The 25,731-nt window shown below is 35.4% G+C and overlaps 1 protein-coding gene across 1 annotated transcript; it reads left to right on the forward strand.

The window, feature by feature from the left end:
• Positions 1 to 17,568: 17,568 nt before the first annotated feature.
• On the forward strand, positions 17,569 to 20,876 carry LOC118879860 (lymphotactin-like). Its single transcript, XM_036822985.1, has 3 exons — positions 17,569 to 17,661; positions 19,511 to 19,625; positions 20,529 to 20,876. The coding sequence occupies exons 1-3, from the start codon at positions 17,601 to 17,603 to the stop codon at positions 20,689 to 20,691; spliced, it is 339 nt and encodes a 112-aa protein (XP_036678880.1). The 5' UTR covers positions 17,569 to 17,600; the 3' UTR covers positions 20,692 to 20,876.
• The last annotated feature ends 4,855 nt before the right edge of the window (positions 20,877 to 25,731 follow it).

Genomic DNA, 25,731 nt, shown 5'->3' on the forward strand with positions numbered 1-25,731 from the left:
CTCTCCCTCATTAAACTTATCTAAATATCCATCAACAGGAGACTAGTTAAATAAATTTTGTTACATGCATTTAAGAGATTCTCAATGGCCATTAAAAATGACACAGTTATGTATCTGTGGAATATGCTTATGAATGTTCTTAGGTGAAAAGAAAACAGGTTAAGGAACAGAATATATAGTATATTCTTATTTTTGTCATCTATCTCTCTACCTAAATACATAAGAAATATTCTGGAAAGATAGACACCTAAACACTGGGAATGGTTATCCCTGGATAGTAGAATTATAGATGATATTACCTTTATTTTTGCTTTTCTGTTTTTCAAACAATTTTCTATAATTACTATTAATTAAACTTTATATAATACAGACAAAATAAAATTGTTTTCAACAGAAATAAGTAGACCATATAACTTTATTGTTGCTTATAAAAATACCACTTCTGCAGATCCTTAACTAACTAGAACAGATAAGAGAAGTCTTCCAGCAATACATAGTCTGAACATGCAACTTATATGGATCTACCTTAGTCACAAGATATATTGATCCTTTCTTTTGTTTGAATGCTATGCTAATAATTAATTATTATTTTTAAATTATAGAGCTGTTACTACTAAAAAATTCAGCTTACTCATTCTAAAAGTTTTTGTGTTTCCTTAAAATATTCAATTATTTTCTCTATTGTTACCAGTGTTCCTAAGCTGGTACATCCAATCAAATAGAAAGCCTTACCTTATCTTTTAGGAACAATACTTTGGAGTAAGAAGATCATCTTGGCAGACAGTAAATGTAAAGAGCATTAATTGAAGGCTTTCTATTATCTGTCAAATGTTTTGATTAGTATCACTTACTTCTCAAAAATAACCTTATGACACAGAAATTATTCCCATTTTCAGAAGAATAAACAGAGATTTGGGAGAGTTAGGTGATTCCTAGCATCGTACAGTTAGCCATAGGCAAAACCAAAACTTAGACTCAGGTCCGTTGATTTTAAATCCCATTTCCTTTATCTATATCATATTGCCTCAAGAACAATAATGAAGAACTAATTGTTTGGCAACTTACTATCAATAAAATACATTTTACTATCATTGGAGATCATTCGTTCCATGTGAGTTCTTGGTTGCAAACAACAGAACATGCTTTTGAAGAATAATTACCAAATTACACTGTGGGACTGCCTACAGGTGGGTTCTCACAATCATGACTCGATGACTACAGTAATCAAGACAGTGTTGTATTGGCAGAAGAATAGACAATTTTATCAATGGAAGAGAAAAAGAGCCCAGAAAGAGATCTACACAAATATAGTCAACTGATCTTTGACAAAGGAGCAAAGGCAAACCATTGGAGAAAGAATAATCTTTTCAACACATAGTTCTGGAACAACTGGGCATCCACATGCAGAAAAAAAAGAAAAAGAAAAAGAAAATAGACATAAACCTTACGCATTTCACGAAAAAATTAACTCAAAAAATATCATAGGCCTAAATGTAAAATGGAAAATTATTAAACACATAGAAGATGACATAGGAGAGAATCTAGATGACCGTGGGTTTGGAGATTTTTTTTTATTTTAGGTATGACACCAAAGTCATGCTCCTTAAAAGAAAAAATTACGTTGGAGTTCATTAAAATGATAAACTTCTGTTCTGTGAAAGACTCTGTCAAAAGAATGAGATGATAAGCCACGGGTTAGGAGAAAATATTTTCAAAAGACATATCTGATAAAGGACTGTTATCCAAAGCACACATAGAACTCTTAAAACTCAACACTAAGAAAAAACAACTTGATTAAATAATCCAGGCAAGATATCTTAACAAACACCTCACCAAAGGAGATATACAGATGGAAAATAAACAAAGGAAAAGATGCTCAACATCATACCTCATCAGGAAATTGCAAATTAAAATAATAATGACATACCACTACACACCTATTAGAATGGCAAAAATTCAAAACACTAACAACACCAAATGATGGCAAGGATGTGGAGCAACAGGAATTTTCATTCATTATTGGTGGGAATGAAAAGTGGTGTAGCCACATTTGAATAGTTTGGTAGTTCTTCACAAAGCTAAACATAGTTTTACCATATGATCCATCAATTGTGATCCTTGGAATGTACCCAAATGAGTTGAAAATGTGCTCACACACAACCTGCATATGGAGTTTTAATAGCTTTTCTCAAATTTGCCAAAACTTGGAAACAACAAAGATGTCCTTCAATAGGTGACTGGATAAATAAACTGTGCTACATCCATACAATAAAATATTATTCAGTAGTAAAGAGAAATGAGCGATCAAGTCACAAAAGGCATGGAAGGAACTTAAAAATATATTATTAAGTGCAAGAAGTCAATGTGAAAAGACTACATAATATATGATTTTAATTATATGGCATTTTGGAAAAGGCAAACTATGGAGGCAGTAAAGAGTGGTGGTTTCCAGAAATTTAGGCTGAGGGAGGGATGAATAGGTGGAGCACAGGTGAGTTTTGGGGTAGTAAAACTATTCTGTATGAAGCTATAAAGGGTGGGTACATTTGTCAAAACGCATAGAATGTACAACACAGAGACTGTGTCCTAATGGAAACTGCAGACTTCGGGTGATGATGTGTCAATGTAGGTTCATCAGTGGAACAAATGGACCCCTCTAGTGTGGGATGATGATAGGGGGAGGCTATACATGTGTGTGGAGCAAGGGGATATATGGGGACTCTGTACCTTCTGCTCAATTTTGCTGCGAAACTAAAACTGCTCTTAAAGATAAAGTCAATAAAAAAGAGTGTATATATTTGTATGTATAACTGATTCACTTTGCCATACACCTGAAACTAACACAACATTGTAAATCAATAATACTCCAATAAAAAAATTTTTGAACAGTCAGTTAGCTAAAAACAAACTCCAAGGCTTTTGTTCACAATCATAAAACTCTCCCAAAATATGGCTATGTGGAGCCTTCTATCTGCATAGTGAACTCTTCTAAATCCAAACTTGTAGTGGTAGTTTGATTAGCTCAGTCTAAGCCATATGACAATGACAGGTTGGTAATGGACTCAGGACTCTACGCTGAGGAAAAGGACTATGATAGGGGAATGTCCATAGACATAGGAAGTCATATTGTCACCATTCTGGCAAATACCCGCTACACACACCAATGTGGAAAGGGAACAAACCCACATTAATATATTTCAATGACTAACTCCATTATAGGCATAATACCTGAATAATTAATTCACTCTTTTCTCCTCACTGAATGGAAAAGAAAAGTCTTCTTCATTTTGATATTTGCTTCCTTGAACTTCCATACGTGCACTTTTTTTTGGTGGAAATACCAAAATACCTTCCAGAAATACCTAAAGTGCGCATGTAACTTTGTCTAATTGTTTTCAATACATTCACTTCTAGGAACTGTTTACTAAAAGGGTTAGCATTTCCTCACACTAACTTTTTAAGCACAAATAAGCAAAGTTTACACATTTATTAAACTCCTTTCATGTCAGTTATGCAAATGTAATTGCCCCTAACAAATTTATTTTGACTATGTAAGAAAAATCCAGATGCTGAATATCTAAAGACATGTTTTTTAAATGTTAGGACTATCAACTGATTCTACCAGTGGGAGGATGATTCCATCCTTGATTTTGATGGTAAACTCAGTAATTAATGGACCTTGCTATTCCATAGGAGATAAAAATACAAGGATTAAGTAAATTCCTAGAGCAGGGATAATATAAACGACATGAAGAAAAGAAGAAACAAGAACTAAAAAAGGGGCAGGCTCTGGGAGTGTAGGTGTTAGTGCAGGTGTGGTGACTCATTTTTGTAGACTATTGATTGTGACCCAAAGGAAAATAATCACGGGCATCAAGAGAAGGAAAAGGTAAATAAACTTAATTAAGTAGCAAAGGGGAGTATAAAACTTTTATAAGTATTATAGGGAAATTTGCAGGAACAGGTTTACATTTATGGCTTATTATGAAAGATATTAAAATACCATAAATACGAAACTGTATAATGCAATTACGTGTACAAATCACAACTTTTAAAAAGATGATGATCAACACTTTGAAAGTTTTAAAAGTTACTTGAGTAATGTCTTTTACAGAAAGGAACGAGATGGATTAGAGTTGTGTAGATTTCCCAGGTCACAATGCAGTTCATAATTAATTTTACTTTAATGTCTCTCCTGGTTGGAGGCAGTGAACTGCGAAGAGGATCAGCAAAAAAGGAGCCCCTGCAGGTGATGGGGGAAGACTAGTGTGCAAGCATGCATCCACCACATGAACCTATCACTGCATAATTTTTCCACGGGGGCTCTGTCTTCTGTAGTTGGAAAAGCAAAAAAACAAATGCATTAATCTTTTTCCCCATATATATTACATTTTTAAAATTGGTAATGGTCTTTCTTCTGACTTCCACTGAGACCTACCAAGAGCTATGACGGAATAGGCATGTTTCCTGGTGTTGCCCATAACTGCAATGTGCTTTTTAAGAGTATTCATAGCAGTTTTATTAATCAAAGCCCACAACTAGAAACAATCCAAATGTCCATCAGCAGGTGACTAGATAAATTGTTCTAAATCCATGCCATGAAATACTATACAGCAATAAAATGAAATGAACTTCAGATGCATGGAACAATATAAATGAATCTTGAAAACACTATGCTGAGTAAAAGAAAGCAGACTCAAAAGATTACACACTGTATGCTTCCACTTATATAAAATTTAGAACAGGCAAACTAATCTACAGTGACAGAAAGCAGATCAGTATTTGCTTGGGCCCAGGGATGGAGAAGATTGAGTGGGAAAGGACGCAAAAGGTAATAGAAATGTTCTATATCTTGTGGCACTAGTTACAGAGGTGCATTCATTTCTCAAAATGCATTGAACTGTGTGCATCCATAAGTGTAATTTGTTTTCCCATTCATAAAAAGATAGTGGATTGGCTAGATCACTTTTAAGATCTATCCTAGTCCCCATATACTTTAACCTTTTCCCTCTACATATATTTCATCATACTAGGATAATATCAGTGTAAAGTATAATAGTTTGCTCCAAGTTAAATTGAACAGGGCTTCTCTTTTTAGTTCTTTGAAGAAAGAGGAAAATTAGTTTCTATTCATTTAGTTAATCAATAAATGTTTATTGAGTTCCTACATTATAGGCACTGAGAATTCAAGACTGAAACAGTCTCAGCTCTTAGGACATTATATTCTAGTAGAGAGAGAAGAGCGATACACAGAATATACAAAGACGTGTCAAAGGTGATGATAAGAGCTATGAGTCCAAATAAAGCAGGTGACAAGAAATTTTAGGAGTGGGATGGTAACTGCTCTTTTATATGGAATATCCAGGCTAAGACTCTGATAAGACAACATTTGATCAATTTGTTTTTACAGTCAATTTTGGGGACCCACTCAGGTTCAATCTAGTATCATATGTTCTTTAAGTGAATGCATACATTGTCAGAATCCTTCTAGGTTCTGTGTATTGGTTATTTGCCCGTGGCACTAATATTAAATGTGTTGACTGAGGCTCTGACATTAAGGATTCAGGTTTTTTTCCTTCTGCTCTATCAGAAAAAAAATTGGAAAAATTTTCAGTAAAGAATAAAATTAAAATTGTTTGGTTAATCAGAGAGTTAGGTAATCCATAACACTCACATACAAATATTTCCACAATAAAGGTCTTATTGTATTTGTGACTGATCCTTTCACTGGGAAGATAGAAATGTCTTCCTGCTTGAGGTTAAAGGTGTCTAGTGACATACATCTTCCTCCTGGTATTCAAATATGGGGGAGGAGATCAGGTAAGGGAAACAGAGGGTCATAGGTTTGGCTGACTCCAAAAAATCATCGTTAGTATTCCATAAAAATAAAATCATAACCTCTGATAAAAACCACATTCTGCTCTTTGTCACCAACTTCTCTGACAGGTTTGGTTCTAGTTTCAGAGTCTCTGTGATGGTTTCAGTGTCTATCTTTTGATTGTAATCACTACCATTTATTGAGTTCCTCCTATGATCCAGACAAGTTATATGTTCCGTTTCTAATTCTGATGTCTGTGAGGTGAGGATGATCTTGATTCTCCTTCATGTAACACATCTTGTATCAACTGAACCAGGATCAGGATAAGATTGAATGATCTGCTTTTACAGCTCATGATTCCCATTCCAGTATGTGGTTTCTCAAGGAAAGGCTCCTTAGGATCGCTGCTGCCCATGGATGTTGGGCCTCAGGTATATTTCTTTCCAGGCAGATTGAGTCTACCTGATATCCAGTTTAGGAAATCCATAAATGTTTGAATTCTGCACCACAAAATGCCGACTTCTGAAATAAAGGAAAACAAAACCAAAAATGACTCCTGTGCTTACTAATTTTAATTCCCGACAGAGTGATTGACTTGACATCATAGAGACTAAGCACACTTCTTCTTCCTAACCTAACCTTCCCTGGAGAGTTGGTTACTTTGACTGGATTGCCTGTCCAGCTTCCTTATTGATCTGTGAACAATGAACAATGTAAACAAGACTACGTTTAAGCAACTTCTGTACAGTGACCAACATGCAGCATTTCCTCTGTCACCTTGATCCTGCTTGATCCTGTGGATCCCTGGCCCTGAGTAACACATTCCCATATAGTGGAGAGCAATAGTTTTTAACCTTTTGATAACCACAAACATTTTTAGAAATTTCTTTGAGTCCTTTTTGTGGACTGTACCTTTTATCAAGGAACAAAGGTGAATACAAACCTACCTAATGACGAAGTGCCTGCCTGTTAGTGGCATATACTTTTATTAACAGAGAATAAATAAATAGGTAATAAATGACACAGGGGATTGAAATGTCAGAAGCTAGCTCTTACTGGATGTCTTCCTCACTATGCCAGCCTGACCATGAACTTGATAACTTCCTAAGGGAATGCGCAAAAATGTTTTGGTTTACTTATTTAGTCTTTTTTTCTCTGTCTGCATGTTTTACATCATTGATAGTATATTAAACATAGCTTGGTTTCAATAATACATACAAATCAGGGGGGACCCAGAGGTCAGCAAACTCTATAACGGCAAATATTTTAACCTTTGAAGACCAACTCACCAACTCTGCTGTTGCAGTGTGCAAGCATCCATAAAAAATGTAAGCAAGTGGGCATTGATGTGTTCTGATGAAAATTTATTTACAAAACATGAGGTGGGTGTATGTGCTATGCTACTAGTATAGACTTATTAACAGTATCTAATCATTTAGAGATAATATCTGTCCATCATAGCTCATTAGAATTCACTAATTTAAAAAAATCCAGTGACTCAATTTATTAAATAAAATTTTACAGATTTGACTATAATTACTCAAAGTTCATGCCAGTGAAATAAATAGATATTTTTCTATATAATTCTTGTTTTCAGGAGAAAAAAATTAATTCTCTTTGCACAGTATCTCAACGTAAGTGTATAAAAAAAATCCTGTAAAAGTTAAGCACTCATTGTTAGCAGTTTCTGAAAAAAAACATCAGTTATTGTTTTAATTGGTTACTGATTAAGACCTAATATTTTTTTCTAAGCTGTGAGAAAAACAAGATGTACAATTACACATTTTATTGGAAAATAAGCAGAAACAGAGTAGTAATCATGGAGAAAACTGTCACAGAGTCAAGATTTCTCCCCAGGCTGGGTAATTCAACTGAAAAATGTATAATCCAATTGGATTTCCAAATAGCATCAAGTTCTATACCTGTGTTGAATTCACCATCAAAATATTTCCAACCTCTCTTGCTCTAGGACAGGCTCTAGTTTTGGAGAGTGACTATGTTTAGCACCCACTCCTATCACACCTAAGTTTTATTATGACCCTCCTAAGACAGATACCAATGTTCTGGATTAGTATCTCTAAAATATGTCTCCAGTTGGTTTAAGTCTTCTATGAAAAAGTGTTCTGTAAATTAAAAATATTTAGGAAAATCTGGCTTAGCTGAATTTTACTGCAGGTCTTCTCAGAACCCTTAATATGGTGATATACACTGTGATTTAATAAAACACAAAATTTCCCAAACTACCTGGAAATGGACCCCTGTCTTCCTTTTTCACAGAATAACTTTCAAAACTAGTGTTTGGTATCATCTCACACCGGTCAGAAATGGCCATTATCAAAAAATCTACAAAAAATAAATGCAGGAGAGGGTGTGGAGAAAGGGGAACCCTTTTGCACTGTTGGTGGGAATGTAAATTGATACAGCCACTATAGAGAATAGCACGGAGGTTCCTTAAAAAACTGAAAATAGAACTACTATATGAGCCAGCAATCCCAGTACTGGGCATATACCCTGAGAAAACCATAATTCAAAAAGGGTCATGTATCACAATGTTCGTTGCAGCTCTATTTACAATAGCCAGGACATGGAAGCAATCTAAGTGTCCATCGACAGATGAACAGATAAAGAAGATGTGGCACATATATACGATGGAATATTACTCAACCATAAAAAGAAATGAAACTGAGTTATCTGTAGTGAGGTGGATGGACCTAGAGTCTGTCATACAGAGTGATGTAAGTCAGAAAGAGAAAAACAAATCTGTATGCTAACACATATATATGGAATCTAAAAAAAAAAAAGGTTATGAAGAACCTAGGGACAGGACAGGAATAAAAACACAGATGTAGAGAATGGACTTGAGGGCACAGGGAGAGGGAAGGGTAAGCTGGGATGAAGTGAGAGAATTTCATTGTTTCATTAGGTCCCATTTGTTTATTTTTGTTTTTATTTCCATTTCTCTAGGAGGTGGGTCAAAAAGGATCTTGCTGTGCTTTATGTCATAGAATGTTCTGCCTATGCTTTCCTCTAAGAGTTTTATAGTGTCTGGTCTTACATTTAGGTCTTTAATCCATTTTGAGTTTATTTTTGTGTATGGTGTTAGGGAGTGTTCTAATTTCATTCTTTTACATGTTCTAATTTCATTCTTTTACATATAGCTGTCCAGTTTTTCCAGGACCACTTATTGAAGAGACTGTCTTTTCTCCATTGTATATTCATGCCTCCTTTATCAAAGATAAGGTGACCATATGTGCGGGGGTTTATCTCTGGGCTTTCTATCCTGTTCTCTTAATCTATATTTCTGTTTTTGTGCCAGTACCATACTGTCTTGATTACTGTAGCTTTATAGTATAGTCTGAAGTCAGGGAGCCTGATTCCTCCAGCTCCGTTTTTCTTTCTCAAGATTGCTTTGGCTATTCGGGGTCTTTTGTGTTTTCCTACAAATTGAGAAATTTTTTGTTCTAGTTCTGTGAAAAATGCCATTGCTAGTTTGACAGGGATTGCATTGAATCTGTAGATTGCTTTGGGTAGTATAGTCATTTTCACAATGTTGATTCTTCCAATCCAAGAACATGGTGTATCTCTCCATCTGTTTGTATCATCTTTAATTTCTTTCATCTTATAGTTTTCTGCATACAGGTTTTTTTCTCCTTAGGTAGGTTTATTCCTAGGTATTTTATTCTTTTTGTTGCAATGGTAAATGGGAGTGTTTCCTTAATTCCTCTTTCAGATTTTTCATCATTAGTGTATAGGAATGCAAGAAATTTCTGTGCATTACTTTTGTATCCTGCTACTTTACCAAATTCATTGATTAGCTCTAGTAGTTTTCTGGTAACATCTTTAGGATTCTCTATGTATAGTATCATGTCATCTGCAAACAGTGACAGTTTTACTTCTTCTTTTTCAATTTGGATTCCTTTTATTTCTTTTTTGTCTCTGATTGCTGTGGCTAAAACTTCCAAAACTATGTTGAATAATAGTGGTGAGAGTGGGCAACCTTGTCTCTTTCCTGATCTTAGTGGAAATGGTTTCAGTTTTTCACCAATGAGAACGAGAACATGGCTATCCTTGTTGCTGTGTGGTCTGGGGTTTAGAAAGGAAATAACCTAGAGACTATCAATAGGGAATTGTAAGTGCATCAGAGAATATCTGACAGCATAGGGCACTGCTTAAAAGCTTAGGCTTTGGAATCTGGCAGATCTGAGTTTGAATCTTCACTCTGTTATCACTAACTTTGGGATTGTGTGTGGATTACTGAACTTCTCCTAGCCTCAATTTTCTCATCTATAAAGTACAGATAATAATTCTACTTAATTTATAATATTGTTATTCATAAATGGGTTAACGCCCTTGAGTCCTTAGCACAAAGCCTCTCACATTGCAAATGTACAGTAAACCTACAGCCATTGAACGCTGTAAAAAGACTGTGAAGTGATATATGTGTAGGCATATTTACCTGAGAGATGTTTGGAAGAAGGTACATCAATAATGGTTAAATGGTTATCTCTGGGTAGTGGGATTTGGGTGAATTTTTCTTAAAAATTTTTTTTCTTTAGTGTCTGACTTTTTTTGCAATAATCATACTGTTTTTATCAAAAAAAAAATGACAATGCTATTTTAAATTAGGGAAAAAACTAAGTACAATATAAGAAAAATATACTGGAATTATGTTTCAAAGAAAATAGTTGTAGTAATCTTTCTTTTATTTTTGTCCTTTTAAAAATGGAACCTTAGGAGAATGAAATCTTGCAATTTCCAACCACATGGATGGACCTAGAGAGAATTATCCAAAGTGAAATAAGTCAGACAGAGAAAGACAAATAGTGTATAATTTCACTTATATGTGGAATCTAAAAAAAAAAAGCAAATGAACAAGCATAACTAAACAGAAACAGAGATAGATGCAGAGAAAATAACAGGTGGGTTTCAGAGGGAAGGGGGGTGAGAGGAGAAGAGAAATAAGTGTGGGAAACTAAGAGGTACAGACTTTCAGTGACAAAGTAAATGAGTCAGTTATGAAACATACAGTGTGGGGAATTTGGTCAATAATTTTGTACTGTCTTTGTATGGTGACAACTAGACTTATCAGGGTGACCATTTTGAAATGTATAAAAATATTGAATCGTTATGTTGTGTACAAGGAACTAATATAGTTTTTTAGGTCAATTATACTTCAAAAACAAACAAGCCAACAAACAAACAGAAAAAACAGAGGATTGGATTTGTCGTTACCAGATGCGGTGGGAGGGGAGAGGGGAGATTGGAGGAAAGTAGTTGAAAGATACAAACTTCCAGCTGTAAGGTAAATAAGTACTAGTGATTAATGCACAATGTGACAAATATAATGAACACTGCTGTTTGTTATATATGAAAGCTGTTAAGAGAGTAAATCCTAATGGTTCTCATAACAGGAAAAATAATTTTTTCTATTTCTTTAATGTTGCATCTATATGAGATGATGGATGTGTAATAATTATTTCAGGATGTAGGTAGATCAAATCATTATTCTGTACACCTTAGACTTATACAGTACTGCATGTTAATTATATTTTAATGAAAATGTGAGAAAAAATAGAAAGGAAATGGTAGAAGAATAATAAACTTGTTTACTAGGGATAAAAATAACCAGAACCGTAGCTGCACAATTGGATTAATCACAGCTGTATGGCTGAGGCAGGGCATGCTAGACCTTAACTGCTCTTCTTTCCAAACACAAATCTAGATCACATTTCCCAGATGCACCCTATTCTTCCCCTCTGTCCTTGCTTCTAGGATGGGACCAGATAACTCGTTCTTACCAGTGAAATGTGACCAAAGAAAAAATGTCAGTTCCAGATCAAAGTAGTTAAGAGTAGGTGTGCTGTTTCGGGTTGTTTCATTTCCTTTATGAAGCTGGAAGAAAAGGACTCCCCGGCTGTAAGGGATAGTTTTGCTCAAAGGTACAAGCAGACTAGATTCCTGAGTCACATTTTGGAGAAGCGCCCTTAAGAAAGACAACCTGCTAGGCACTTCTGCACTGACTTTTGTGTGAGTGAATGGTAAACTATTTTTTCTTTTTTTGGTGTTATGCCAGTGAGAGTTTTGTTTGCTTGTTATAGCAGTTAGCCCAATCTGAGTTATGGAATTATAGGTTATCATCATTGGTCTACATATGACCTTCTTTTATACAATTAATTAAGTTGTGTAATGTTCCACTAGTAACCTACCTCCAACTTAACATTCAAATAACTTGAGCATTTCAAATAACTCCTATCTATGTGCTCCTTCCTTTTGATATTCTCTAAGTATACATCTAGGAGTGGAATTTCTGGAGCTTCAGGGTATGCAAATGTGTAGCTTTACACAATGATGCCAAACTGCTATTCAAAGTGTTGTACCAATTTCTAATGCCATGAGTAATACGTGTTGCTCCATATCTCTGCCATCACAGTAGTACTATCAGACTTAATTTGGCCATTTGAATGGGAATAAAGTGGGGTCACACTGTGGTTTGATTTACATTTTCATGATCACCAGTGAGCTTAAGCCAAGACACTTCTGAAGAAAAAGATTAAGGAAAGGGGGTTTGCCCTACTAGAAATCAAGGTTAAATTATATGTCTATAGTAATTAAATAGTAATAGAATTGTATGAGTCAAGGATAGACAGATTTACCAATGGAACAGAGAATTTGAAAGAGATGCACATGTATGTGGAACTTTAATATGTGACAGGTAGTGTGGGAAAAGGAAGAACTATTCAAAACCAGAGCTAGAAAATTCAGTTATCTAAAGAGGAAAAAAACGCATTTGGATCTCTATGTCACACTACAGGCAGAAATAACCACTAGAAATGTTAAAAATTTAAGTGTCAAATACATGACTTTAAAACTTTCAGTGGAGTAAGTTTTGTTGACTTTGGGGAAGAAAATAATTTATTAAAGCACAAACGTACTAACCATAGAATAAAATATAGATAAATTTGATTACATTGGTATTAATATTTTTTTGCCCATTAGAGACATCATAAAGGAAGTGAAAAGGTAAGCTACCAACTGAGAGAAAATATTTGCAACACTTATAAAAGACAAAGAAGTAGTATGGAAATACATAACGAAATCATACACATCAATAAGAAAATGACAAATTATCCAATAGAAAAATGGAATATTATACAAACATGCATTCTACAGAAGAAGAAATTTTTATGTGAATTACATATTACATATGATAAAATATGAATTAATTTTCTTTTCAGATGAATCAAAATATTCAAACCATACAGTAAAAAGAAAAGAGAAAATATATTGAGTTTTCTTGCTTTCACCCTTCATGCTTATACCTTCTTCTGTTAAAAAGCAATGTTTTCCTTCAAAAAAGGATTCTACAATTCCACTCTGTGGTCAATCATATATAAATGGTACTGATCTTCCAGAGTACTAGACTTTGCGGGTACAAATGTTTTATGTGTGCTTATGCCTTCTTACACACTCATACACTTATGCATTCTTATACATTTACATTTAGTATGGATATATTAATTCAGCACTTTCTTTGTGCAAGGCATTGTCCTAGACTCTGAGGAAATGAAAAAGACAAACAAACAATTCCAGGAAAATGATGGATAATAAAAAAGTAAATTATTGTTATATTAGAAGGTGCTAGGTACTATGAACGAAAGTAGAGCAGCAAAGAGAAATCAAGTGATACCAGAATTGGTATGTGTGTGCACTTTTAAATTGGGGGGTCAGGGAAAGCCACAATGAGAAAACACTATCTGAGTAAAAGATTAAAGGGAGTAAGGGACTGGGCCATGCTTATGTCTGAGGGAAGAAAATACCAGGTGAAGTAAGCAGAAGGTGAAAAGACGTGAAGGCAGGAGGATGCTGACATGTCTGAGAAACAACAGGGAGGTGATTGTGACTGCAGTGGAGAAAGAAGAGGGGGAAGAGTAGCAGGAGATGATGTCAGAGAGTAAATGGGAGATGAGAACATAGGTCATGGAGGTACTTGTAAACCCTTGTAAAGACTGTATATATTTACAGTCTTTGCATTCTAGACAAATAACATTCTTTGTCACTTTGTTATGGTTTTTGACCTAAGTCTATTTTGTCTAAATATAAGTATAGCTAGCTCTGCTCCCTTTTGGTTTCCATTTTCATGGGATATCTTCTTCCATCCCTTTACTCTGAGCTGATGTGTGTCCTTAACGATGAAGTGAGTCTCTGTAGGCAGTATGTACTTACGTCTTTTTTAAAAACCCACTTAGTCACTTTAGGCCTTTTGATTGGAGAATTTAATCCATTTACAGTTAAAGTAATTATTGATAATTAAGGACTTACTGATACCATCTCAATTGTTTTCTAGTTATTTTGTAGTCCCCTTGTTTCTTTTTTCCTCTGTTGCTGAATTTATTTGTGAATTGATGATTTTCTATAGTAATATGTTTTGATCCCTGTCTCTTTTCTTCTGTATATATACTGTTTTTGTTCTGTGGTTATCGTGAGGCTTACATAAACATCTGACAAATATAGCAGCCTACTATAACAACATAACATTGTGTGCATGCAAAAACTCTATCCATTTTAATCCCCACTCCATTTTATGTTTTTGATGCCTTAATTTTCCTTTTTTATATTGTGTATCATTAACAAATTATGGTAGCTATATTAATTTTTAATACTTTTGCCCTTTAACCTTTACTCTAGGGTCAAGTGATTAACATAGAGCAAAGCATCTAAATATATTAAACAATACTTAGAAAAAAAAAAGACTTTGCTGTTCACTCATGAAAATGTGCTCCATTGAAGGATTTTTGAGCAGAGAAGTAACATATTACTTACATTTTGAAATGATTACCTTTGTCAGGGTGGTAAATTGACCAAAAGGAAATAAGGGAGGAATTAGGAAAATCAGTTAGGAGGCTGTTGCATGAATCTGCTAATCCAGGTGAGAAATGAGGGTGGCTTGGAGTTGGGTCTCTTGGGGTGATGAAAATGGTTTAGATTGTATTTTGAAGACAGAGAGAAAACAGTATTTTCTGACAGATTGGGTGTGGCATGTAAGAGAAAGAGAGGAGTCAAGGATGAGAAAAATTTGTTCTAATATCTTTCAACTGGTTGTCAGTCAACGTCCACATTAGCAGATTATGCCCATTTTGCAATAGGTTTCTACTTTTTTGTTGGTTACTTATTTCTTCTCCATTAGAGACTGCAGTGCATGCTTTGAACAATTGAAATGAATAATTCATTCTCAGAGTTTAAGAAATTCCATTTCAATATGCTAAGTAAAAATTCAGCCATTGGTCAGTTTGTCTATTTGACTATAAACATGAGAGGAAGACATAGGCACAGTCTTCTGGTTTTATGTTTTTAGATGTTCATCCTTTACTTAATGTACAATATTATAATGTTGGTCTTTTGAAAAGAATTCATTTATTCAAAAATCATTTGGTGAGCGTCCACTATATAGCAAACATTTTGCTAGTGCCAGAGACCCAGACAGCACTGAGGCAAATACCTGCTCTCAAGGACCCTGCCATCTAGTGGGAGATGAAGAAATGTAATTGAGTAGGAGAATAAAATGAGATTAGTGATAGAACAGTGGTGGCTAGAAAGTTCCAAGAGGTCATTGAAGATGGCACAAGTTAATTGTATCTAGAGAATTCAGAAAAACTTGTAAAAAGAGGAGGAGTTTACAAATAATTATGTAGGGAGCTGGGATAAGCATTCCAGAAAACGGAAGCAATATATTGGGAGTAGAAGAGAGGATGGCCCATTTGGTTGACTGCACAGACATTTATTAAGGCTAGATGTTTTGGAGCATGTGCATGAGTGGTGGAAAATGAGTCTTAAAAGAAGCAGTGTTATATCTTGAACACCTTTATATATGACAATGAATGAATCCTGTAGGCAATGGGAAGTAGCAAAGAGGTTCTCAGCAGGAAAACAACCTGATTAGATCAAGACTTTAGAATGATTACTCTGGCAATGCTGTGGAAAATAGATTGGAAACAGAGGAGACCCAAGCCTGGGGAATCAGTTGGTATACTGCAGTAGTCCTAACAAGTGATGGGGTGATGGGGTCTTGCCTTGAGCAGTGTGGAGAGAGAGGAGAAGACATACAGAAGAGCTACTTTGAAGGTATACTTAGTCCAGCTTGGTTGAGAACAACATATGGGTGGCTAGCAATGAGTCTAAGATGACCCAGGTAATCTGTATTTGGAAATTGAATAGTAGATAACACATTATTCAATGTCAAAGAGTAATAGGAGGAGAAGCATTTTGAGTAGAAAGATGTGTTCAAAGTTTAAGAAATGACAGTGTAGCCAGGTGGAGATAACTAAAAAGCTATTTGAATTTCTGAGTAAAATCTGGGTGGAAAATTAAATGCCATTAATGAAAAGTATATTAGAGGTTAACCTATAATTTTTATAGAAGTATAGGAATTAGTTTTCGTATCCCTAAGAGTGATGGCAAAAACTTTTAGCTATACATATATTTAATCAGAATGTTATTTTCATATCCCTGAATGGTAATGACAAAACCTTTTAGCTACATGCATAATTAATAAATGCATTTTATAGATACTTATGTTAAAAAAAACAAGACAAAAACCAGCAACAACAAATTGAGTGCCAGATAGGTTGTATTGTAGTCAATACATTGAAACCCTGCTGGAAGCATTGCAAATGGAAATTACATTTTGGGAAGTATATATGTCAATATGTCACAAGAGTTATAAAGATGATCATATGATTTTGCCTAGTAATCCTACGTCTGGTGATTGAAAGCAAAAGATTCAGAGTAATTAATAAAAATTTACCCTACAGATGTGTTCTATATAACAATAAGTTAAAAGGGAATGGTTTAAGTGCCTGTATATGTGTTTATTTAGAGTAGAAACATGAAGACTATGAAGAAACATGGCAGCATATATACATAGATGTAAAAATAGTCTTTATAATTGTCTCAACTCTGCAAACATATATATACCGATAGATACTCATTGAAAAACATTAAAAATGAAAACAGCCAGAATGATAAGATTATAGATAATTTCCTTTTTCTTTTTTCCAAAATAAAGTTTTTCTCAGGACAACTTTTCAAAATCTTTTAAAAATGTATGTATTAAGTTAAAATAAGGCAAACCCGTGCAGATAGACAGGCTCCAATCATCATTATTGAAATGTTTCTTGGGTATGTGGGGAGGCTGGTGTAAAGAAAGGGGATCACTTGAATGAGGGCAGAGGAGAGAAATAAGAAGATTAAGGCAGAGGAGTGAGGAGCTCAGGGAAGCAACAGCATCCCTTCACCTCCCTATGGCGTCACTGGGCTTAGGATCCACAGTGGTGGAAGCCTCATGTCACAGCTGATGTTACATGAGGCAGGAGGGGGAGATGGACCACAGTGACCACCCACCTTGTTTCCTTTACACTGTCCCTGGGCTGGGCCATGACACTGGCATGGCCTTGGGGCATGTGTGCAGTGGAAGGTTTGAATTTAGACTGGTGGCAGGAGATGAGACAACTACGTTTCTTTTGTGCACACATTTTGTTTCACGGACACATTAACCACAGGAGGAGGAGAAAAGGCCACAAGGTGTTGGGTTAGTATGAGTGGGGACAAAGGAACTTTTTTTTTCAACCAAAGAAAGCATCAGTATTGCAAAGACTTTCCGTGATTCCACACCCATCTCGAAAGCCCCCTCTCACCACAGGAAGTGCGCTGATCACTGGAGGAATAAAAGAGTCTGAAAGGATCAGTTCCTCAACCTCTCGCTGCACAGCTCAGCAGGACTTCAACCATGAGACTTCTCTTTCTGGTTTTCCTCGGGATCTGCTGTCTCGCTGCATACACTGTGGAAGGTAAGTCAAAATCTTATTTATGAGATAAGCAGCATCTACATATGCAGGCAGTGGCCACACGTTTTGGTTTTGACTCAGGCTTTGACTGGAGTAAACTTTCTCCGAGCTAAGCCTCAGGCTTCCCATGTGCAAAATGGGAATAATTTGACTCTAGGAGACTTTGTAGATTTCGAAGATAAAACTTGCTAACAATCTGGGCTCCTATTTTTCACAACTGGGTGATTTGGGGTAAATTTCTTCACCTCTCTGTGCCTATGGTTACTTATCTATAAGAAGAATGTAATAACCGATACGCTTACCTGGGATTAAAATGAAATAAATCTTATGATCACTTATCAGATTTCCACACAAGTCCTAACTTCTTGATTAATGTTAGCTGTGGAATGGTGATGACGACTTTGAAGCTTTTGCTTATTTAGTATTGTTCTTGAAAATTCTCCAAATTTTGAGAGTTCACAATGCGGGAATGAGCTAGAGGGTGTATGTTCTGAAGGAAATCAATGTTTTCTATTAAAACAAAAATGACTGGTAGCTCATACCTTCATACCCAGGAAATCAATATTACCTTTAAGTATGTAGGAGATTCTATTATTACTGCTATGAATGTTGTTCCCACTGATGATCAATTTCTTGAGTTTATAAGAGACCATAAGTGCTAACAAATATCAATGTCTTATATACAATCAAATAAACTTACAAGACATACCCAGATGAGACTTAACTACACTGAGACTTACCTGAGCATTCTACATATATTTCTTAAAGGATCATTTTTTCCCAGCTGGTTGGAGTGTATTTCTCCTTGTGGCTCTGGCAACAAAAGAGAATATCCTTTGGGTATAATTATTGTTTCAGTTAGCTCTCCTTTCAACCTCCTAATCCATAAACTTATTACTTAGACTAGAATATCTGAACCTGATCATGGATGCCAAGGGTGTCTGTAAATAGAGATGGCAATGTCTGGAACTCCCTGAAATTGTGTCCCAAATAAAAAAATATTGCTGAAACAAAAAGTTTAAGACAAATGTTGTCTTAACCATGGCTTGCTGGCATTTTTCTGAGACAATATTCTGCCATTTGGTGGAAACCCATGTATGGGTAGGGGAAAGAAGAGTGAGGAAGACTGTAGACACTTGGGTATTTCCCTCTTTCACTGGGTTCAGAGATAGTTCAGCATTAAAAATAAATTGGCAAAAAATTAAAAATAAATAAATAAATAAATAGGCAAATGTAGAGGGTTAAGAATGTACAGGCTGGATATTGTGTGATGGAGAGAAGGAGAGATGAAGAGCAATGTTAGTGAATACCTTCTGCTCAGTTTCATGTTTATAGAAAGACTTCTGATATCAGCAACACTGTAGCTCAAACTTCGTCATCATCAGCTATTATTTTAGATGCTGTTTTGCTGAATATTTCTCTGAGAAATAATCTCTGAGAATATTTGCTTCCTTGAGAAGCAAATACCAGTCTCTTCAACTTAGGAGGAAATCAGCACTTAGAAACCCTTTTTAGATTTTAGAAAACCCTTACTATTATTAACTCTTCCAAGTTATTTTCCCTTCCCGAATGTAAGATGTTCTCTACACTTAAAAAGTTTATTCCCCTGGACCATTTCTATTGAGGATGAGTACTTTATGAACTACTTCTTTTACATATTTTACATTTTACCATTTAAAATGAGAACGCCTTTATGTATTCAGTAAAAAATGAGCTACCTCTCCCATATTTAGTGTTCCTTTCCCAAATTATTCTTTATCATGTCACTCTTTGTTGTTTTATTTATAGCATTCTAACATTTATAGTATTAGAAATTATATTTTATTTTTATTTGCATGGTTTTCTTTGCTAGGTGTGGGGAGTGAAGTTCTAGAAAAGACCATCTGTGTGAGTCTGACTACCCAGCGACTGCCAATTAAAAACATCAAGACCTACACCATCAAGGAGGGCTCCATGAAAGCAGTGATGTGAGTTTCTCTCTCCCAAATATGATCTTGATGGAACACAGTATATAGAAATGCTGCCCTCCTCAGGAAAAATGTCAACAAGGAGGAAAACCTCAATGTAGCCAATAGTCCTTTTGTTTTTCCATATTAACCATGCCTTTATGTAGTCCCAAACAATGTTTATGACAAAAAATTGGCAACCAAGTGAAGAATATCACCCTCCTTTCTGCTTTATCTTAGCAGAAGAATCTAACTGGGAACTAGATGAATAATATACTCAGTCCTGAGGGTCAGGTTTAGAGCGGGATGGTTCAGATCAGGATTTGACCATAGAGACACACTGGTGTGGGATGCCTCCATTCCTATCCTTCCCCTTCCCTGCCTTTCTCTGCCCTTATGGTGTGCTGGAGTAGAGTGCCATATTTTATCAGTTGCCATATCTCAAGGAATAGTGTCAGCAACTAGCCTACATAGTACCGTTCTCTTCCCAGGATCTCATCTTCAGAATAGCAACTCTTCCCAACACACAATTGCAACTTTACCTCCCAAAATATGATAAAGAAATCACCTTTTGTCCAGAAAATAAGATGAGTGTGTTTAAATTTGAAAAAGAAGATGATATGTAATAATTGGACTAGATGACCTCAAATGTCCAGTTTAATTACATCACCTGGTAACAATGATGAGAAAAGGAGGCTGCAGTTTATGCTGAACCAGGGATCTGGGTATTACCTGGAGCTATTTCTCCTTTATGGGAAAATAGATTGCAGAGGAAAGATTTTCATTTATATCCTCCTGAATCTGAAAGACTGTTTTGTCCAGTCATTTCTGCACAAGATCTCTTATATATGATCTGATCTTAACTTCTGGTTCCAAGGCTTTGAGGATGTGACTAACTTTGTCTATCTTTTCTTTGCATTGCAGATTTATTACCAGACGTGGCCTTAAAGTCTGTGCTGATCCACAAGTTGAATGGGTGAAAAAAGCAGTCCGAACAATAGACAAGTCCAGCAGGAGAAATGTGAGCCAGACCAAGCCTACAGGAGCCCAACAACCCAACAATACAGCTGTGACCCTGACTGCGTAGTGACCCTCTGGCATCTTGTCCCCTCACTAGCCAGCCAGCTCATTTCCCTTTAAAGCTCATGGACTAATTACATTATGTTCACCTTTTATAAAAGTGCTGCATGAATCAAATGATTTTTTTAATATATTTTAATGTCTTTCATATTCATTTAGATGCTCTAATTAATACATATTTATTATTAAGAACGGTCCCAAAGTTTATTCATTACATATTGGGAAAAGTAATACATCATTTGTGTTCCATTTCTATCTTAACTGTACCTCCTTTTGATGATAGCCATGATGGGAGAGATTTTGGTCAGTGTTCATTAGAGATGAAAGCTATATTCATCATTTTTAGGTTCTAGCACAAAATGGTTCTCTACACATGAGTTATAGGTGACAACTGTGACAATGACAATTTAAAATCTATTTCAACCTGTCTTCATAATGGAGTTCTATTTTTATGGAATAAAGGAGAAAATGATCCAACCGCTATTGGGACCCCATTCTGAGGGTTCACTACTCAAAAAGTGGCTTCATTCAAGTTTGATCTGGAGCAAATTCTCATACCTCTGTGTCCCATTTGATCTCCTGTGAAAGAAAGAAAAAAAAATATAACTTGTGAGTTCTTTCATTTGCCAAAGTAGCAAAGATTAGACTTTTGATGAAAAGATACTTTATTCAAACAAAAATAAATTCTCCTCAAACTGGGCAATGATCTCACTGCGTTTCTGTGATTTCCATAATTGTCACTATTCTAGTTATCATACAAGTCATGCTTTTTTGTTTTGTCAATAGGGTTTTAACATTCCAAACACTGTCACCTGGAACATTCTTTGAATGTGTCCATGATTTGCAGTAACGTTTTAATTAACGTTACTTCACCTGGTCACTTAGCACCCCAGACTCATGTCCTCCTGTTCTTATTAAGTTGCTAATTTGATTCATGTTTATGACTCTACTATCCAAGTAGCTGATGATGTATACATCCAATTCTATCTGACTTTAAATAGTTAAGAGCTGATCAGACCTAGATAGTTTCAAGGGAAGAGAAAGGACTGTTTTACTAGTCCTAAGGGGACAATCAGCAATGTCAAGTATTTTCAGAGGGTAACTGAGGGCAGCTTGTTGGAATCAGCTTACTTCTAATCATCCAACTAGTGCACCAGAGAGGAAATGATTAACACAGTGCCTCCTAGCAAAGGGTGGTGTCATCTGTCCTTTCTCATTGATATTTGCCTACAATAATGTTCAAAGCTGGTCTTAAACGAAACACTAAGAAGAAAACACTTGTTTTATGGGGGGTGAAACCTAGCAAAGTCACAGAAGATGAAAGGAAAATTTCCTGACTGAACATGTACTTGCATTTCCCAAATGTCTTCCAAACTCTAGAGGTTTTCAAAAGAAATAATAATATATGTGGAAGAATGTAGGTGTACACATCTTGTTATCACATTATCTAAGGGAGCTAGGTAAGGCTAAGAGGTTTCAACCAAATAGTGCACATAACTTTTAACTAACTGACTGGATGTTTTGAATCACTTAGGTAAGACCTGAGTCTACTAACAATAACCCTGTGGTTTTTTGGACTTCAATTCAATTCAATGAAATAATCTAAGAAGGAGAGATCTTACAATATTAATTTGTATTTTACAAATTTTGACTACAACCCCTCTTTTGTGCTTCTGTGGCATCTTATACTTAACTTTAACCTAAATGTTACCAATTTATATTAAAATTACTCCTTTGCCTGTCTGTGCTTCCCTCACCCCAATCCTGTATTTAGACTGGAAGCTGCTTGTGTGAGTTATGACACCAGGTCCCCTTGCCTAGCATAGAACGGTGGGAGGGGGTCAATTAATATTTTTGGGATGAATGGGAGGAATAACAAGTTACATTATATCCTTCATTCTATACTTTCATATTTCTAAAATTATGTATAACACAAAATAAACTTTATTAATAGGAGGTTCAATTCAGCAAATAATTTTGAGTACTTGCTATAAGACAGGCAGCTTGTTAAGCTTAGTATATGTCAAGATAATTAAAACACCACTTCTGTTCTCCAGGAACTCACAGCCCAGCAGATGATACTATGATGTAAGAAAACCAATTGCAGTGCAGGATTTGAAATAGGTAATAATATAGACATGATCAAGAAATAGAAATAACAGAGAGAAGGGGAGAATTACACTAAGAATGTTCTCTAAAAGTTTTCTGAATTTATATATAAGTATGAGTTACCATTATTAAATAGGAAATGAAAGATGCATCCTTAGCTAGTTTGAAGAAAGATGTTGTCACATATTTCTCTCTTCACTAGGAAATTCTTCCACTGTGATTGTAATACTTGTAGAGTATTATATTTGTTTGTAGATATTAGATGTAACAATACAGCGAGTCTAAAACTGTCACTGAAATTTAAATGGTAAGAAAACTGAGCCACAGAGAGATTGATTGTCTTGGCTAAGAGCACACAGTTATTAAGAAACTGAGCCTGATCTCAGATAGTGACTTTCTGTGATATCGCAGCCTCAGGAAAGAGAGTGGTAATGTACAACTCTTCTTAGAGTGGGTATGATGGGAGAAGGGATAATCTTTTCAACAAATAGTTCTGGAACAACTGGGTATCCACAAGCAAAAAAAAAAAAAAAAAAATCTAGACACAGACCGTACACGTTTCAAGAAAAATTAACTCAAAATGTATCATAGGCCAAGTGTAAAACACAAAATTATTAAACATCTAGAACATGACATAGGAGAAAATCTAGATGCCCTTGTGTTTGGAGATGATTTTTGTTTTAGGTATGAAACCAAAGGTCTGCCCCTTAAGAGAAAAAATTAAGTTGGAGCTCATTAAAATTATAGACGTCTGTTCTGTGAAAGACTGTCAAGAGAAGGAGAAGATAAGCCACAGGTTAGGAGAAAATATTTTCAAAAGACATATCTGATAAAGGACTGTTATCCGAAGCACAAATAGAACTCTTAAAACCCAACAATAAGAAAACAAACAACTTGACTAAATAACCCAGGCAAAAGATTTTAACAAATACCTCACTAAAGGAGATATACAGATTGAAAATTAACATTGGAAAAGATGCTCAACCTCATACCTCATCAGGAAATTGCAAATTAAAATAATAATGACATACCACTACACACCTATTACAATGGTAAAAATTGAAAATACTAACAACACCATATGAAGGCAAGGATGTGGAGCAACAGGAATTCTCATTCGTTATTGGTGGGAATGCAAAGTGGCACAGCCACTTATGAAGAGTTTGGCAGTTCCTTACAAAGCTAAACATAGTCTTGCCATATGATCCATCAGTTGCTATCCTTGGAATGTGCCCAAATGAGTTGAAAACGTATGCTCACACACAACCTGCACATGGATGTTTTAATAGCTTTTTTTCAAAATTGCAAAAACTTGGAAGCAACCAAGATGTCCTTCGACAGGTGACTGGATAAATAAACTGTGCTGCACGCATACACTAAAATATTATTCAGTAGTAAAGAGAAATGAGCGATCAAGTCACAAAAGACATGGAAGGAACTTAAAAATATACTATTAAGTGCAAGAAGTCAATGTGAAAAGACTATATAATATATGATTTTAATTATATGGCATTTTGGAAAAGGCAAACTATGGAGGCAGTAAAGAGTGGTGGTTTCCAGAAATTTAGACTGAGGGAGGGATGAATAGGTGGAGCACAAGTGAGTTTTGGGATAGTGAAACTATTCTGTTTGAAGCTATAAAGGGTGGGTACATTTGTCAAAACGCATAGAATGTACAACACAGAGATTGTGTCCTAATGGAAACTGTGGACCTTGGGTGACGATGTGTCAATGTAGGTTCATCAGTGGAACAAATGGACCCCTCTGGTGTGGGATGATGATAGTGGGGAGGCTATATATGTGTGTGGAGCAAGGGGATATATGGGGACTCCGTACTTTCTGCTCAATTTTGCTATGAAACTAAAACTGACCTTAAAAATAAAGTCAGTTAACTAAAAACAAACAAACTCCATGGCTTTTATCCACAATCGTAAAATTCTCCCAGAACATGGATTCCATGTGGAGCATTCTATCTGCATATTAATCTCTTCCAAATCCAAACTTGTAATGGTAGTTTGATTGGTTCAGTCTAAGCCATATGACAATGACAGGTTGGAGATGGACTCAGGACTCTATGTTGGGAGAAAGGACTATGATATGGGAATGTCCGTAGACATAGGAAGTCATATTGCCACCATTTTGGCAAATATCCACTACAGACACCAATGTGGAAAGGGAAAAACCCGACATTAATATATTTCAACAACTATCTCCATTATAGGCATAACACCTGAATAATTAATTCACTCTCTTCTCCCCATTGAATAGAAAAAATGTCTTCTTCATTTTGATATTTGCTTCCTTGAATTTCTATATGTGCACCATTTTTTTCTTTTCTTTTCTTTTTTTTTTTGGTGGAGATATCCCTGCCAGAAATACTTAAAGTGCACGTGTAATTTTTCTACCTTCTTTCAATACATTCATACATTGACTTCTAGGAACTGTTTAATAAAAGTGTTAGCATTTCCTCACACTAACAGTTTAGGCATGAAATACACAAAGTTTACACTTTTTATTAAACTCCTTTCATGTCAGTTATGCAAATGTAATTGCCCCTAACAAATTTATTTTGACTATGTAAGAAAAATCCAGATGCTGAATACCTAAAGATTTATTTTTTAAATGTTAGGACTATCAACTGATTCTAACAGTGGGAGGATGATTCCATCTTTGGTTTTGATGGTAAACTCAGAAATTAATGGGCTTTATTCCAATAGGAGATAATAATACAAGGATTAAGTAAATTCCTACAGCAGGGATAATATAAGTGACATGAAGAAAGAAAGAAGAAACAAGAACTAAAATAAAAGGGAGGCTCTGGGAGTGTAGAGATTGGTGCAAATATGGTGATTCATTTTTGTAGACTATTGATTGTGACCCAAAGAAAAATAATCATGGTCATAAAGAGAAGGAAAAGGTAAGTTGTAAACTCAGCTAG

Source organism: Balaenoptera musculus, chromosome 1, assembly GCF_009873245.2.
Source record: "Balaenoptera musculus isolate JJ_BM4_2016_0621 chromosome 1, mBalMus1.pri.v3, whole genome shotgun sequence".
Lineage (NCBI taxonomy): Eukaryota > Metazoa > Chordata > Mammalia > Artiodactyla > Balaenopteridae > Balaenoptera > Balaenoptera musculus.